This window comes from Amblyomma americanum, chromosome 7, assembly GCF_052857255.1.
Source record: "Amblyomma americanum isolate KBUSLIRL-KWMA chromosome 7, ASM5285725v1, whole genome shotgun sequence".
NCBI lineage: Eukaryota > Metazoa > Arthropoda > Arachnida > Ixodida > Ixodidae > Amblyomma > Amblyomma americanum.
In genome coordinates, this window is record NC_135503.1 from 107,652,891 (window position 1) to 107,669,712 (window position 16,822).

Consider the following 16,822-nt stretch of genomic DNA (forward strand, 5'->3'; position numbering starts at 1 on the left):
TTTACTAAGGTAATCGCTAATAGAATCAGGGAAACGTTAGACTTTAATCAACCAAGTGATCAGGCAGGCTTTCGTAAAGGATATTCCACATTAGATCATATTCACACTATCAATCAGGTGATAGAGAAATGTGCAGACTATAACTAACCTCTATATATAGCTTTCGTTGATTACGAGAAAGCATTCGACTCAGTGGAAACCTCAGCAGTCATACAGGCATTGCATAATCAGGGGGTAGAAGAGCCTTATGTCAAAATACTGGAAGATATATATAGCAGCTGCACAGCTACTATAGTCCTCCATAAAGTCAGCAATAAAATTCCAATAAGGAAGGGCGTCAGGCAAGGAGACACGATCTCGCCAATGCTGTTCACCGCATGTTTACAGGAGGTATTTCGAGGCCTGAATTGGGAACAGTTGGGAATAAGAATAAATGGAGAATACCTAAATAATCTGCGATTTGCTGATGACATTGCCTTGCTGAGTCACTCAGGAGGTGAACTGCAAATCATGGTCAATGAGTTAGACAGGCAGAGCAGATCGATGGGCCTAAAAATTAACATGCAGAAAACCAAAGTAATGTTCAACAGCCTAGCAAGGGAACAACAGTTCACAATTGGCAGCGAGAGCCTAGAAATTGTGACGGAATACGTCTACTTAGGGCAGGTAGTGACAGCTGATCCGGATCATGAGAGGGAGATAACTAGAAGGATAAGAATGGGGCGGAGCGCATACGGCAAACTCTCGCAGATCATGAGTGGCAGTTTACCAATTTCCCTCAAGAGGAAAGTGTACGACAGCATAATCTTACCGGTACTCACCTACGGGGCAGAAACGTGGAGGCTAACGAAAAGAGTTCAGCTTAAGTTAAGGACAATGCAGCGAGCCATGGAAAGAAAAATGATAGGTGTAACGTTAAGAGATCGGAAGCGGGCAGAGTGGGTGAGGGAACAAACACGAGTTAATGACATCCTCGTCGAAATCAAGAGAAAGAAATGGACTTGGGCAGGGCATGTAAAGCGAAGGCAAGATAACCGCTGGTCCTTAAGGGTAACGGAGTGGATTCCAAGAGAAAGTAAGCGGAGCAGGGGGCGGCAGAAGGTTAGGTGGGCGGATGAGATTAAGAAGTTTGCAGGCAAAGGGTGGATGCAGCTGGCAAAGGATAGGGTTAATTGGAGAGACATGGGAGAGGCCTTTGCCCTGCAGTGGGTGTAGTAAGGCTGATGATGAAGACCATGCATTGATCCCGTCAAGAGCCAGCATGTTTGTTACCGTAAAGTGTGATAACAGCCCCAGCACTCGTGGCATCGCTGAAACCAACATCTCACTGCTCCTGGGTTGGCAAGTCTGTGTAGCTCGCAGAATTATTGAATTGAAAAGTGGACGAACCAAACTTTTGGTGACCAATTTTGGTTGTGAACCGTGGGACAGCACGCGCTGTCCGAAATCCCGGCATCAGTTAAGGCACCGACTATACTTCCATAAAAACTGACATGAACGCGAACCTCCCATCTAATCAAAAACGCTGCCTTGAGAGCATTATCGAATCTTTCTGCGACTGTTTTTCCTCCTCCAAGGTTAGGCAGACTTCACTCACAAAGCACCGCATTATAGTTGACGCAAACCAGCGACTGTTATGCTAGCTACCTTATCGGGTCTCTTCGAAGCAACGGGATGCCATTTGCCGACAAGTTCAAGAAATGCTCCAAGACGACGTGATACAGCTGTCGACGAGCCTGTGGGCATCACCTGTTGTTCTAGTGGCGAAGAAAGATGGAAACCTATGGTTCTGTGTTGATTACAGACATCTAAACAAAGTGACAAGAAAGACGTTTGTCCTCTGCCACGCATTGATGACTCCCAGGACCAGCTATGCCACGCCACGTACTTCTCGTCACTAGATTTAAGCAGTGGCTATTGGCAAATCGAGGTGGACGAATTTGACAGGGAAAAGACCGCCTTTATTACATCGGATGGTCAGTACGAATTCCGGGTGCTTCCTTTCAGCCTGTGCTCGGCTCCTGTCACCTTCCAGTGGATGATGGACACCGTGCTTGCCGATCTAAAATGGCAGTCCTGCCTCGTGTACCTGGATGACGTAGTCATCTTCTCCGCCACGTTCGAAGAGCACCTAAGGCGGCTTCGCGTTGTGTTTACAGCAATTCGTTCGGCCGGTCTTTCCCTCAAGCCCGAAAAGTGTCACTTCGCTTTCCAGGAGTTGAAGTTTCTCGGCCTCATCGTGAGCACTAAGGGAGTCAGGCCTGGCCCAAATAAGACAGCTGCCGTCGCTGCTTTTCCCATGCCAACCAATAAGCGCAGTGTGCGCCGCTTTCTGGGCCTCTGCGCCATTTATCGGCGTTTTGTGCCGAAGTTCTCCCAGATCGCTGAGCCCCTCACCCGCCTCATGAAAGATGCCGAACCGTTCCTCTGGGGTCAGGAGCAACAACAGGCCTTCGAAGACCTCCGCACTCGTCTCCAAAGTCTCCTTGGTCACTTCGATGAGTCAGCCGACACTGAACTGCATACCGACGCCAGCAACATCGGCCTTGGTGCGGTCCTTGTGCAGTGGCAGGATGGTATCGAACCCGCCATCGCATACGCAAGCCTCACCGTGTCACGCTCAGAGGCAAACTGTTCCACTACTGAAAAAGAATGCCTGGTAATTCTGTGGGCAGTGACCAAATTTCGCCGGTATTTATACGGCCACCCTTTTACTGTCGTCAGTGATCACCATTCGCTTTGTTGGCTGGCAAACCTCAAAGATCCCTCGGGGTGGCTTGCACGCTGGAGCCTTCGCCTTTAAGAGTTTGATGTCACGATCGTTTATAAGTCCAGTAGGAAGCCAATGATGCCGACTGCCTGTCAGGACAACCGAGCTGGTCCCGACGACGATTCTGTTTTTCTCGGTGCCATCTCCACGTCCGTCCTCACTCAACACCAAAGGGACGACAGTGAACTACGGCCTCTCATTGAGTATCTTGAAGGAAGCGCAGCGTCGCCCCTGCGAATCTTCTCACGTGGACTGTTATCATTCTGTTTTCATGATGGCGTTCTGTACAAGAAAAAATACAACCCGACGGAAGCTGCCTATCTGCTCGTCGTACCTGCAGGTGCGGCATGATCACCTATCTTCTGGTCACCTGGGTTTTTCCCGCACTTTGGCATGGATACGCCAAAAGTACTACTGGCCCAAGTTTGCTACAATTGTCCAGCGTTACTTCAGAACTTGCCGCGAGTGCCAACGTCGCAAGACGCCACCAACTAAGCCAGCCGGACTACTGCAGCCCATTGATCTGCCACAAGTCCCCTTCCGCCAAGTCAGCATGGACTCACTCGGTCCATTTCCGGAGTCCTCGCCGGGTAACCGCCACATTGTGGTCGCCACCGACTACCTCAGCCAGTACTGTGAAACTAAAGCTCTCCCTCGTGGTACCGCTGATGAAAGTACGAACTTTTTCGTTCAAAATATTGTGCTTCGTCACGGTGCACCCATCATCGTTGTAACTGACAGGGGAACGGCGTTCACCTCGGCCCTTACGCAGGAGGTTATTTTCAATGTATTAAATACCATGCTTTAAAAAAAGCTGTGGCAACGGTGTTGTGGCCTCAAGCAGCGGCCAGCCGAATTGATTTTTTAGTGCCGCCGCGGGTTCGTATCTCGCTCCCCCAGCTGTAAATATTTATTTCTTTAATGTCTTCCCCTGGTGCGATGCCGGCTTTCCGCTGCAGTGAGGCTATTAAGCTGTAGCTTAAAATATAACATTATTGAGGCCACTTGAAAATCTAATGGCTAGCTAAAATTCAGCATTTGGGCTGAATAATAGTAATCACTAACTCCCTGAGTCTCAGTGAGCGATTCGTGTAGTTGCCATTTTAGTGCTCTAGTGCTTCCAATCCGCTGAAAAGTTCTTGTCTGCCTGTCCGAAACCTGCTTCTAGCACGTGGACCACCTTGGTCACGTGACGTTGTGACGTCATCACAAGCTGCCTATCAGATTGTGAGCAAACTGCCCACCATGGCAGTTCAATTTTATGATTAGTTGCGAGTAGGCTTGTGCAAATATTCGAGTTTCAAATAGCTGAATGAATAATGCGCTATTCGATATTCACTTCGATTTGAACTTTGTGATTCAGTCATTTCCAAGTATTCGGCTCAAACGAATAGCCACACGCAGCGGGGAGAAGGTATTTTTGGACGTTTCGGTTTTGAATTCAGTAATACTGTCACGGGTCGTTCAGACGACACGGGTCGAAGGCACGATGCAGAACCAGGACCACAGTAGCATGCACCAGAGACAGGCCAAGCGGTCGCGGCCGGGCTCACGAGCGAGTTCTGCTGAGCTTCTACCTCTTCACCATCGATCGGCACACCACTGGTTGAAGATGACGCTAAGTGCAAAATGAGGGAATAATAATAACACACACGGCACTGCTCCCTTCCTGAAAGGCGCATCATCCCGATGTGCAGAGAGGCAAAATTAAGGCTGAAAAACGTGTAGAGCGCGAAGAGTTAGGCCACGTGCTCCGAGCGGTCACAGTACGCTTTCAGGTGAGCTACGTGAACAACTTCGGAGGCAGGCGGGCGGCGGGACACCCGCATTACGATCGGCAACACTTCATAATTTAACTCGCCTATATGGCGAATCACTTCATACGGGCCAAAGTATCGTTTCAGCAGCTTCTCGCTAAGACCACGGCATCGAATTGGAGTCCACACCTACACTCAATTACCAGGATTGAACTGAACATCACGGTGGCCTTGGTTGTATGGGCGAGCATCGACTTGCTGGTGGGCTTGGATGCGAAGGCTGGCCAACTGTCGGGCTTCTTCCGCAAGTTCAGCGACGAGTTGAGCATCGGCGTGAGCGTAGACATCTGGCTGGTGGGGCAGCATAGCGCCGAGCATGGTAATGACTTCCCGGCCATGCACCAGGCGAAATGGCGAAAATCCGGTCGTTTCTTGAACTGCAGTGTTGTACGCAAAAGTTATGTACGGTAACACTTCGTCCCAGGTTCGGTGCTCGATGACGACATACATTGAGAGCATGTCAGCCAAGGTCTCGTTAAGACGCTCGGTCAGCTCGTTTGTCTGCGGGTGGTATGCGGTAGTTTTGCGGTGGGCGGTGTGGCTTAAACTCAGTATCTGTGAGATAAGTTGTGACATAAATGTGGCACCACGATCAGTGATAAGGACCTCAGGGGCACCTTGTCGAAGAACGATGAACTCGACGAAAAACTTTGCCACATCCCAAGCCGTTGAAGAGGGCAGAGCGCGTGATTCGGCATGCCGTGTGAGGTAGTCCGTCTCAACAATGATCCATCGGTTGCTCGATTGTTACTTTGGAAAAGGTACGAGTAGGTCCACACCGATCTGCTGGAACGTACTGAGCGGGGGAATGATGGGGTGAAGGTGTACCGCAGGCTTCACGGGTGGACACTCGCGGCAGGTCCTGGTGTAATGGCGGACGCTCTTGTGAAGTTGCGGCCAATAGTACTCGGAACGTACTCGCGCGAGCGTTCGACTGAACCCCAAGTGTCCCAAGGAGGGGTCATCATGAGACGCCTCTATAATTTCATCACGTAGATCAGTGGGCACAACTAAAAGCCATGACCTTGGGCCCAGGGCAAAGTTCTTCTTATAAAGTACGTTGTCTCGAAAGCATAAATTACGTACTGCGCGTACAAAAGGACGAGGAACTACGCCTACTTGACCCTCCATATGTGAGATCATGTCGCGAAGGTCGGGGTCGAGTTGCTGCCGCGCCGCCATATCGTCGGTGCTTAGAGCTTCTAAGTAGATGTCAAAGTCGTCGTCCATATCAGCAGGCGCGGATTCAACGGGAGCACGGGAAAGGCAGTCAGCATCAGTGTGTCTGCGACCAGACTTATAGACGATTGTAGCGTCGAATTCTTGCAGTCGAAGGGCCCACCACGCAAGTCGGCCTGCAGGGTCCCTTAGATTGGTCAGCCAGCACAGAGAGTGGTGGCCTGTTACCACCTGGAATGGGAGTCCATACATATAGGGCCTGAACTCAAATTACTGCGCCCAAATTACTGCGAGGCATTCTTTTTCGGTGGTCGAGTAATTGGTTTCTGCCTTTGACAAAACACGACTGGCGTATGCGATGACACGTTCGATGCCATTCTGGTGCTGGATCAAGATGGCCCCGAGGCCCGTGCTAGTAGCGTCAGTGTGTACCTCTGTCGCGGCGTCCTGATAAAAATGGCCTAGGACAGGCGAAGCCTGCAGGCGTCGTTTTAGATGGTCAAATGCAAGCTGCTATTCACTAGACCACTGGAATGGGACGGACTACTTCGTGAGGCGGGTAAGCAGCGCGGCGATATCCGAAAAGTTAGGAACAAAGCGTCTGTAGTAAGCGCAGAGGCCCAAGAACCTCCGCTCGGCATTCTTGTCCAATGGTGTCAGGAAGGAAGTGACGGCAACTGTTTTATTGGGATCAGGACGGATGCCCTCATGACTGACGACATGACCCAGAAATTTCAGTTCGTCATAGGCAAACTGGCACTTCGTAGGCTTGAGGGTGAGGCTGGCATTTCTGATAGCCTGCAGGACTGCTTTTAAGCGAACAAGATGTTCTTGAAACATGCTGGAAAAAATGACCACATCATCAAGGTAGACAATGCATGTTTGCCATTTGAGGCCGGTGAGCACGGTGTCCATAACGCGCTGGAAGGTTGCTGGAGCAGTACAGAGTCCGAAGGGCATCACCTTGAACTCATACAGTCCATCCAGGGTGATGAAAGCCGTCTTTTCTCTGTCGCGCTCATCGACTTCTATCTGCCAATACCCACTTTTAAGGTCGATGGATGAAAAGTAATGGGCATAGCGCAGGCGGTCAAGCGCGTCATCGATGCGCGGAAGTGGATATACGTCCTTCGTGACTCTGTTGAGGCGCCGGTAGTCAACACAAAAGCGAAGGGTGCCGTCTTTTTTCTTCACCAGCACCACCGCAGCAGCCCAAGGGCTGTGAGATGGTTGGATAATGTCATCGGCCAACATTTCGCGCACTCGATGTTGCATCGTTTCATGTTTTTTTAACGAAACCCGATAAGGTGACTGACGAACAGGATGGACATCGTCGTTGGTAATTATTCTGTGTTTTGCTATTGCCGTCTGGCGAACCCCGGCTGATGAAGAAAAGCAGTCATGGAACTCACCGAGCAGAGCGAGGAGCTCCTCTATCTCCTGAGCAGAGAGTTGCGGGGCAATGCTCACACCTAAAGCAGGCACCGAGGATTGGGGAGGAGGCGGACAAGAAGGAGCCGTAGAGAGGGTCTCAGCATCGACAGGGGCGCTGAGGCTCTCAATGAGGCTGATTACTGTGCCCTTGGCGAGGTGCTGCGGAACGCCGCAAAAATTGGTGACGAGGACTTGGGTACAGCCAGAGTGAAGCCGTGTGACACCTCTAGCAACACCAACACCCCTGTCAAGAAGTAGCTGCACACTGTCTTCAAGAAGAACTTCGCCAGAAGCAACCGGTGCGGACTCGACCAGCAGAAACATACTCGAGTCAGGCGGCAAAGTGACGTGGTCCACTAAGATGCGCGGCTCGGAGCTCGGCGGGTTAAGGGAACGTCGACGAAGGGTGAGGCGGCAGTCGGCAAAGTCAATAACAGCGCCGAACTCGCTCAGAAAATCCATACCGAGAATAATATCTCTCGAGCAGCGCTGCAAGACGATGAAGGTAACGAGGCACGTGAGACCATTAATCTCTACACGAGAAGTGCAGCGGCCGACTGGGGTGATGAGGTGGCCTCCGGCGGTTCGGATTTGTGGGCCATCCCACTGCGTGAGTACCTTGTGAAGGCGGTGGGACAGCTCCCCACTCACAACGATGTAGTCGGCGCCGGTGTCGACGAGGTCCGTCGTGGCGTGGCCGTCGATAAGTACGCGAAGATTATTGTACACTGGACAAGCAGAAGCGGTGAAAGCATCGGTGGATACACCGTCATCGGTAGGTGAGGGGGAGCGGGACGTCGTACGTGGAGGCTCTTTTACAGATTCGTGGTCGGCAATGCCACCTCCAGGCGTTGCCGGGCTTAGTTTTCCCGACGACGAGAAAGGCTTCCGCGGCGGTCGCGAAGAGGGGAATCCAGCCATCGCAGCGGCGCCGAGCGAAACGCACGACGAGAAGGCTGCTCAGGTGGTGGGGAATGGCGCAAAAATTTCTCAATTTTACGAGGCTGATCACCATACTTGGGGCGGGGCGCATCTCGCAAGAATCCGCAAAGACCGAGCTCCCGATAAGGGCAGCGGCAATAGATATGACCAGCCTCCCCGCAGTGGAAACATAGCGGATGGTCATTGGCAGTACTCCACGCGTCGGCTTTGCTTGGCCCACGCTGTTGGAAACGACGGGTGTCGGCAGACGCAGGAGACGGTAGTGACTGTGGAGCAGGGGACAGGCGGCCGACCATTGGCGGCGGCGAGCGATGGATGACGGAGGCGTACGTCACGGTAGGCTGTTCAGGAAAAGGGTTGACGGGACAGCGAGGATAAAGAGAACGTTGCACTTCTTCTTGGATGACCTCTGTGAGGAAGGACAAAGATGTGCAATTGGTGGGTGGAGGATACTTTCGAAGTTCCTCCCTGACAACTTCGCGGACGACCTCATGTAGGTGCATGGCATCGACAGGGTAAGCCACCAGGTGGTCAACGAAAAGAATGGAAGTATTGGGAACTCCGGCAAGCTGACGATTATGATAGGCTCTGGCTGCCAGGGCATGCTCGATGTTAGTCACGCTTCGGAGGTAAACTCGGCCACAGTTGTGGGAGGATCCCGAACGAGGCCGCCGAAAATGTCGGACTTGACGCCTTGCATAAGAAAGCGCACCTTCTTTTCCTCGGTGGCTTGGGGGTCGGCTCAGGCACTAATCCGCAATACATCTTCCACGAAACTGGTTTCATCGGAGCCTTGGAACCTGGTTTGCAGGAGGTCCTCTGCGAATTGCCGGCGATGCTGGTTTGCGAAAGTGTTTCGCAGCTGAGTCTTGCAGGTATCTCACGATGTAAGGGTGTGCTCATGGTTCTCGTACCAGTGACGGGCAGTGCCCTCAAGACAGAAATATAAGCTCTGCAGGGGCAATGTTCCGCAGTTCAGCCGTTGTGGCGGGCCACGCGTTTATAGTGTTGAAGCCAATCGTCGATGTCTTCGGACGCTTCGCCACGGAACGGGACAGCGGAACGAGGAGCGACGGGGAGGTAAACCACAGCAGGTGTGGGCGAAGAATCGGTCTGCTGGCCTTGGCTCACGGTGGATCTAGCCATGTGCAGTGCTGGCACGGACCTTGTGGTAATATGCGGCAAGAGGCCGAATTCGGGGCTGTGTCTTTGAAGTCGCCGGCTGGCACGGATCTCGTCCTCCTCAGCAGAGGGGCGGCGGCCCAGGCTGGAAATAGGACTCTGCGAAGCGGGAGGTAGGGGATGACGTCGCGTAAGATGGCACCTCTACCAGAATGTCACGGGTCATTCAGACGACGCGGGTCGAAGGCACGATGGGGAACCGGGACCACAGTAGCAGGCACTAGAGACAGGCCAAGCGGTCGCAGCCAGGCTCACGAGCGAGTTCTGCCGAGCTTCTACCTCTTCACTGTCGATCGGCACACCGCTGGTTGAAGATGACATTAAGTGCAAATTGAGGGAATGATAATAACACACACGACAATATTTTCCCATCCAATCCAATCCAATTCAAACCAAGCCAGGAAAGCTGAGAACAAAGGCGTACAAAAACGCATCTCGGTGGCGGCGCGGTCGATTGCATTTAGTGGGCGACTCTATCTCTGGTGCGGCGGCATTTGATCAGTCCCAGCCGCCTTGGACCACTCCAGAGAGCACCATGGAGGACATGTATGAAACTAGCAATCCGATTTGTATGGAACTTTTTTATAAAGATTCCACCAGGAACCATAGCTCGATGTTTTAAATGCAAGGCAGTCCTGAAGACATCAACAGGTACGACAACAACCCTATCAAAGCATTTAAAGAGACACCTGGACTTGCACAAGGACTGCCAAGAGAAGCGGGATGCACGTGAAAGGCCGTCCAAGCTCAACGGGGCAAGCAAAGCAGGTGCTTAACAGCCATCCATAGCCGACAGTTTCAAGCTGAAAATGAAGGCGCCGGCCAGAAAAGCCAAACAGATAACAAAAATGATACCTCACTTCGTAGCTCATGGTATGCACCCATACAACATTGTCGAAGAACTGTGTTTCCTCGACATGATGAAGTTCGCTATGCCGGATTAAGCCATGCCGTCTCAGACAACATTCTGAAGAGCCATTATTCTTGACCTCTATGCATCAAGCAAAGAGAAGGTGAAAAAGAAGCTTGGGGACATTTTTGCAAGTGGAGTGGAGTCACTCTCAATCACAACTGATGGTTGGGCATCACGGGCAAACGACAGCTACGTTTGTGTAACTTGTCATGTCATGCACAGGGAGTTCGTGCAACACGTGCATGCATTGACTTGCACAGAGATGACAAACTCTCACACTGGAGAAAACCTGGAGCTATTTATCGTAGGTGTCATTGAGGAGTGGGAACTTCCAGCCCACAGTACTGTGCCGATCTTTGTCATTACAAATAATGGAAGGAACTTAACTTCAGCAGTTGCGCGGTTGTCCTGGAGTGGTGCGCAATGTTTTGGACACACTCTTCAGTTGTGTGTCAGTGATGCCAACAGAGAAGTGTCAGGGTTTTTCTATGCTAAGGCCAGAGTGATTGTGGCTAGATACAAACGAAGTGCCAAGGCCCGAGGGCGGCTTCAGCATTCAGAGAAACACGCAGCTGGACACTCTCGAGGTTATACAAGATGTCCCGATGCGATGGAACAGTGATCATGGCATGATGGCCAGTCTCGTGAAGCTCCGTACGGTCATCACAGTAGAACTTTTAGAATCTGATGCAGTTCCAAACTTGAACGCAATTGACTGGAAGCTTATGAATGCAGCATTGCAAGTCTTGAAGCCACTTGATCATGGCACAACTGAACTGTCTGGGGACAGCTATCCCACGCTGTCTCAAGACATTCCCCTGTTGCAGTGCACCGAGGTGGTTCTAGCTGAACATGTTTCCGAAGGTGATGAGACAGCATTGCTTGCCTGAAGCATTTTGCTTAGCATCAAGACTCTGGAATGCGAAGCAAGAACACTGCGACAATAAGCCGCGCGCCGGCTTCTCTGCAGTGCAACCATACAAGGGGGCGAAGCATTCGTAAATGAAGAAAAGATAGTTAATTTTGTCATTACTGTAAATGGAATGCATGTGTTGCTAAGTTTGTTCCCTGTCAAGAACAATAGAAATGTGTACTAAATTCTGTCAGCATCAGGTCTTGTGCCCGGGAATGCTAATCAAGATTAATTACATTTTTCAAAATTGGGTGGTTGGGATCATACCTGCATGTTTTCGGATATGTTTTTTCCGCATCTTCTCTTAAGAACATCTCACCAAGGTTTAATATGGTTCTGGGCACTCAAAACTTGTTTGCCTCTGCGACTACTGTTGGATGCTGTAGCTACTGTTCAAGCAGCAGAGGCGCTGTCATGAAAACAGAGTGGTAGTAGGATCAAAATGGCTTTTTTCACATGTCAAGTTGCTGTCATTCTTGCTCTGATAGAAAGCTGTCATTCCAAAGTGAATCAGCAAACGAATCGAAAAGCTACTAGACTGATGGATTGCCTTCAGGAATGCTGCCTGCGAGTTTTATTCTCCAAAAAACAATCACCAAATCACTGAAAAAAAATCACCAAATGGATGAACACATAATAACGGTTTACGGTTTATGGGGGTTTAACGTCCCAAAGCGACTCCGGCTATGAGAAACGCCGTAGTGGAGGGCTCCGGAAATTTCGACCACCTGGGGTTCTTTAACGTGCACTGACGTCGCACAGCACACGGGCCTCTAGAATTTCGCCTCCAATGAAATTCGACCACCGCGGCCGGGATCGAACCCGCGTCTTTCGGGTCAGCAGCCGAGCGCCATAACGACTGAGCCACCGCGGCAGCTGAACACATAATGACACCCTGCCGATTAGACGTCCCATTGTTGCACTGTTTGCGAAAAGATGTTGCCACCAACTATTCACCACTCTGATGCGATGAAACAGTCAGTGAAACATATAGTAAAACTTTGCTGATATGTCTCCGGTTCATATGCGATGTCCCGGTTCGTACACTCAAAATCGCGGACACTAAAAATGTGCCACTGAGTTACACTATAGTTTTTTCGATTAATAGTCTAGGGGTGTGAGAATATTCGAAAATTCGAATACGAACCAATTATGTTTGATATTCAATGCATATTCATCTTCGAGAAATTGATATTCGAGAATTTCTGAATATTTGAAAATTCCCAAATACTCACCATGGCGATCGTGTACTGCGCAGACTTTCATAAATTCAACCATGGCAAGACCACAATATCTGGGCAAATTAGCCGATGATCGAGTTAACAGTTCCAGGAAAACAATGCAGAGGTACTATTCCCTTCCTTATCAGTCATTTATCACGCGAACCGATCGCATTCCTAGGCTTGACCTCGTGAGAAATTCCACAAGGGCTTTTCCATATATCACACATGCTGCGAACAAGATGGCCGACGGCCTGCTTCGAACAATCGCAACGTGAAATCGCGCTTTTTTTTATCCTTCCGTAATGCGTTACATAATTAGTGCCCACATCCGAAGAATGCATCCTCTCGCCTTCATAACTCTCCGAGCGTGACCTCCGCCATCCTCTTTTGTAAGCTAAGCTATGCGGGAAAGCCTACTTGCGGAATGTTGCGGGAGTCTTCTGAAGGGGCGCGAGAGTTGTCACAATAGGGCAAGCAATCCTGTAAAAATCTCACTTATTGCATGGTACATTCTAACCCGTGCACCTCTTTAGTGGGCTAAACGGCAGGCGTGACAACGATCGGAAGGCCCGTCGCTACGTCAAAAAGATAGCTTGGCTCTGTACTTTTGGTTTCTGAGCTTCGCCGCTATTCCGCGGCAACTGCACGTGTCTAGCCGCACATTCCCAGCACCGCGTGGCTTTCGGACGCTAATTGGCGCGTCGCAGGTTACTTCTTTTTTCCTTTTTAGAAACCGTCTCGCCGTTCCGATGCCAGTGTGTGCTCCCCAGCCCCTCGCTTCCATTTGTGTTGTTCTTCCAGTACTCCAAAACAAGCGGCTCGTCGCGGGCTTACAGATGTTAGCGCGATGGAGCCGCCTCATAAGAGCTTACTGCACCTATGCATTTATGGCAGGCTTTTTTTTTTTTCGAAGAAGGGGCACGTGTAATTTTATAAACCGAGGCCTTCGGATGAAACGGGCATTTCTTCCAGTCCCTTCAACTCCAAATGAATGAGGTTTTACTAGTCATCATGTAATTTTTTGTTGCCAGTCTTGTCATTTTATGGATGTTGTTTTTCATGTCCTCATTACAATTTTGATACTGTTGTGCTGTCTAATCAAGTAGTATACATTTCTGTGCATGTCATGCTTTTTATACAGTACTGAGGCAGCCTAGTTTTGTTTATTTTAGTTGCAAAGACAATACACTATTTTGAAAAAAAAGTATAAGGGCAACAGCAAATGTTTATTATTTTCTGAAATTTTTTTTGTACTCAACAGATATTTGATTCAATATTCGAAGGCATTTTTTCTCCATATTGGTATTCGAAAATTTCAATATTCTCAATCGGCATTGAAACTTTGTTGGACGACCTGTGGATGTTTAGGACGTCCATGGGATGTCCAAGAGAGTTCCAGTGCCCATTGGGTTCGCACACCCCTACTTAGTACATTCACAGATAACACGATTTCCCAGTTAATACATTTAAAATTTCGACAAACTGTGGTCATAAATTATGTTTACTGACCAACTGCACATGTGCAAACATAAGAGGGCTGAGCGTGAGGGCACGTGACATGAAAAGCTGGAATGCAGCAGCAGTTACCTGCTCAGATAGATTCTCTGCAGTGTTCATTTGCAAAGAGGCGAAGCATCACCACCACCATTAACAACAACCAAAAAAGTTGGGCTGAGGCTTAGCTAAAGTGTTAAGCCTGGATATCTCGAAGCGAAAAGCATTTAACAAGGCGTGCCTCTCATGATTCTGGCGTTTCAGCCGCTTGTCTAGCCTTGCACTTTCCATATCTTCGCTGCTTTTGAGCCAACTCCCATGCAACCACTTCTGGGTCTTCTCCTCCTTCCATGGCGAAAGGTCAGACGATGGAGGCAGCACGCGGTGGCGACGACGGTTGCGGCAGCAGCGGCCACCTGCGCTCCACGTGACATTACTCGGTGTCGCGCATGCGCAGCTGTGGCAAATCTGTAGAGTGGCTCACGCGAAGCACGGTGTTGACGAGCCTAGTGAAGCTTTTCGCTTCAAAAAGAAACTGCACACTAGCATTCGAGACGGCTGTTTCTGCAGGGTGCGACATAAATAAAAGAAAAGCTGAGGTTCTTCGCGGTGCATAAGGGCAAGCGTGCGATGCACTTATATTACGAGTGGGCTGGGTCTAAGAAATGCAGTTTAAAGCAGTCAGACGCCATGGTGGCTTCCCCGCAGCACTTCGATGCAAAGGAAAGAAGCATTCGAAAATTACGAGGAAGGGATTTTGGTTACTTTTGCCATTACCGTCGACAGACCCAATGCGCTGCAAAGTCATCCGTGCTTAAAACAGTGCAAACGGGGACTGAATTCTGCAAGCACTAGAAAGGATCTGTTCAGAACTTGTGCCAAGAAACGTTAATCGACATTTTTATGAATTGAAATCATCAATAAATGTCTTTGTACCTCATTCAACAGATATATTTTTCAAAATTAGGCTGTTTGGATCGTACTTTCTCCCGGATAAATTTTTTACACAACTTTCTTAAAAACATATCAGTGAAGAGTTACTGTATTGCAAAGGGAGCATAGACAAGATACAAAGCAAAAATAATTGGCAATGTTTAGTGCTGCTGCGTAATGTGCTAAGCTCAGAGATAGCTGTTGCATTTGCTGATGTGGTGCTCATTCTGCTTCGTGCTGTTACACCTGCGGCATGCGTCTTCCCACCACCCGTAACTTCCTCAGTGCTGTTACCTACCCCACTGCCTGACGAGTAGCAGCAGTGACGTGGCAAGTGCACTACTTGCCCTCTCCCTAATATTTGCTTTCATGGTGCTTCTCCTCACCCGTTCCCTCCCCTCGCTCGCTAACCTTAGTTGGTGTTACTCTCCCTCTTACTCATGTATACCATCGGTGGTGCTCCTGCACACCCACCTGCGCCACAAGCAGCAAACTGTAAACATTGGAGCTAGAATGAAACAATCAACAAGGAGATGGCTGCCGCCACTTCTGCTGCAAGAATCACTCTGCTGTGTGACAGTTACAGCAATGGCTCATCATCGATAGTGACTTTAACTCCCAGCTTATGAGAGGGCCACAATCAAGAGCAATGATCGAATCTGGCACCCACCTTGGGCCGGTGGGATGGAGAACCTGAAGCCCTGGCTAGAGGCAGTGACCCAGTGGTTGTCGGACGCCACAGTGTAGGAGCCCACGCGGATTCTGCGGCAGCTGAAGTGTATCATAGTATTGGCCAGTGGTGTGCCCGGGCTGCAGCTGGCCTCAGTGCCAGGGCCCCGCGACGCCTTGGACAACGTGGGCAACGAGCATGCCGTGACTCCTCTCCGGTGAGGGCGGAGTCTCTGAGGTGCACATACCAATGCACGAGTCAGGGCAGAAAAAAAAAAAAACAATCACGGGACGATTTCCACTGTGTAATGTGAGATCCGCTACTGCTGTTAGCAGCGGTGGTGAACATATTATTTATTCATTCTTATTTGTAGGCTTCTGCGAATATATGAGTATTTCAAATATATGGTCGAATAGTAAAGTATTGATTATTCGATTCGATCTGAATGTTTGGTGCTAAAAATCTCAAAGTATTTGCGCAAAGTGTATTATGTTTCTGGTACACTAGCCTTGTGCAGTTTCAGTTCAATGAGCATCCTGTGAGATGGCAGGGAAAGCAACAGCCACGTAACGACACAAGAACAACAAAGACCAGAAGTTGCATTAGGTGCTGATTAAAGCAGATGAAATGGTGCAGATTCCATGCCTTCCATTCGCGAATTTCCTAATGACTATGCGGCAAATCCAACTCTCAATAGTCCCACAGTTTCAGATCCTGGCATGACGCATGATCTGAAGGTTACTAGAACTGAAAGTTTGCTTTCGTTTTCCCTACCGGTCATCTGGAAAAGGGAACACCAGTGCAAGCGGGCTGGATATATGGCATGCAGATAGAATTTTCGTTAGCTACACAGGTTTGTGTGCAAATTGAGAAATGCTTTGAAACATGAAGCTCCACATATAATAGCCGAGACAGGCACTGGCACGAGATGCATAACACCTGCATTTCAGCTGAACCTACCTCAGAACCCGCAAATAGGTTAGCTCCATGTTTAGGTTGAGTCTCTTGTTTTTGGATGGCCATTTTTGCAAAACATCTACGCAGCTTCAATGTGTTCGACACAGCTTCGATGCACTCTTTTTTCATGTACCAGCCTTGTGTGCCAAAAGTTCTGAATATTCGCTTCGAAATTATTCTACTAGTCACTTTAAATTAAAAAGGTGCTATTATTATTGCCTAATTATTGTCTTCTCTGGCAGATGCACATGATGTCACTTTGTTGGGACCGCTTACCGTAGTGCGTTGCCATGTTGTGCTACAGTGACATCATGTATGACATGAATGTGCGAGAGAGATATGCTGACACTGATGCCACAGAACCAGGAAAAGTGCCCTTAACTGCTGCCACTGCA

The 16,822-nt window shown here is 49.5% G+C and overlaps 1 protein-coding gene across 4 annotated transcripts in view; it reads right to left on the minus strand.

Annotated features, from left to right (window-relative positions):
• The window catches only part of LOC144099460 (uncharacterized), a 181,784-nt gene that overhangs the window by 75,022 nt on the left and 89,940 nt on the right, over positions 1 to 16,822 (minus strand). For all 4 annotated transcript variants that reach the window (XM_077632770.1, XM_077632773.1, XM_077632772.1 and 1 more), the window contains one exon: positions 15,471 to 15,702. In XM_077632770.1, coding sequence (XP_077488896.1) covers positions 15,471 to 15,702 — 232 coding nt within the window. The remainder of the gene's footprint in view (positions 1 to 15,470; positions 15,703 to 16,822) is intronic.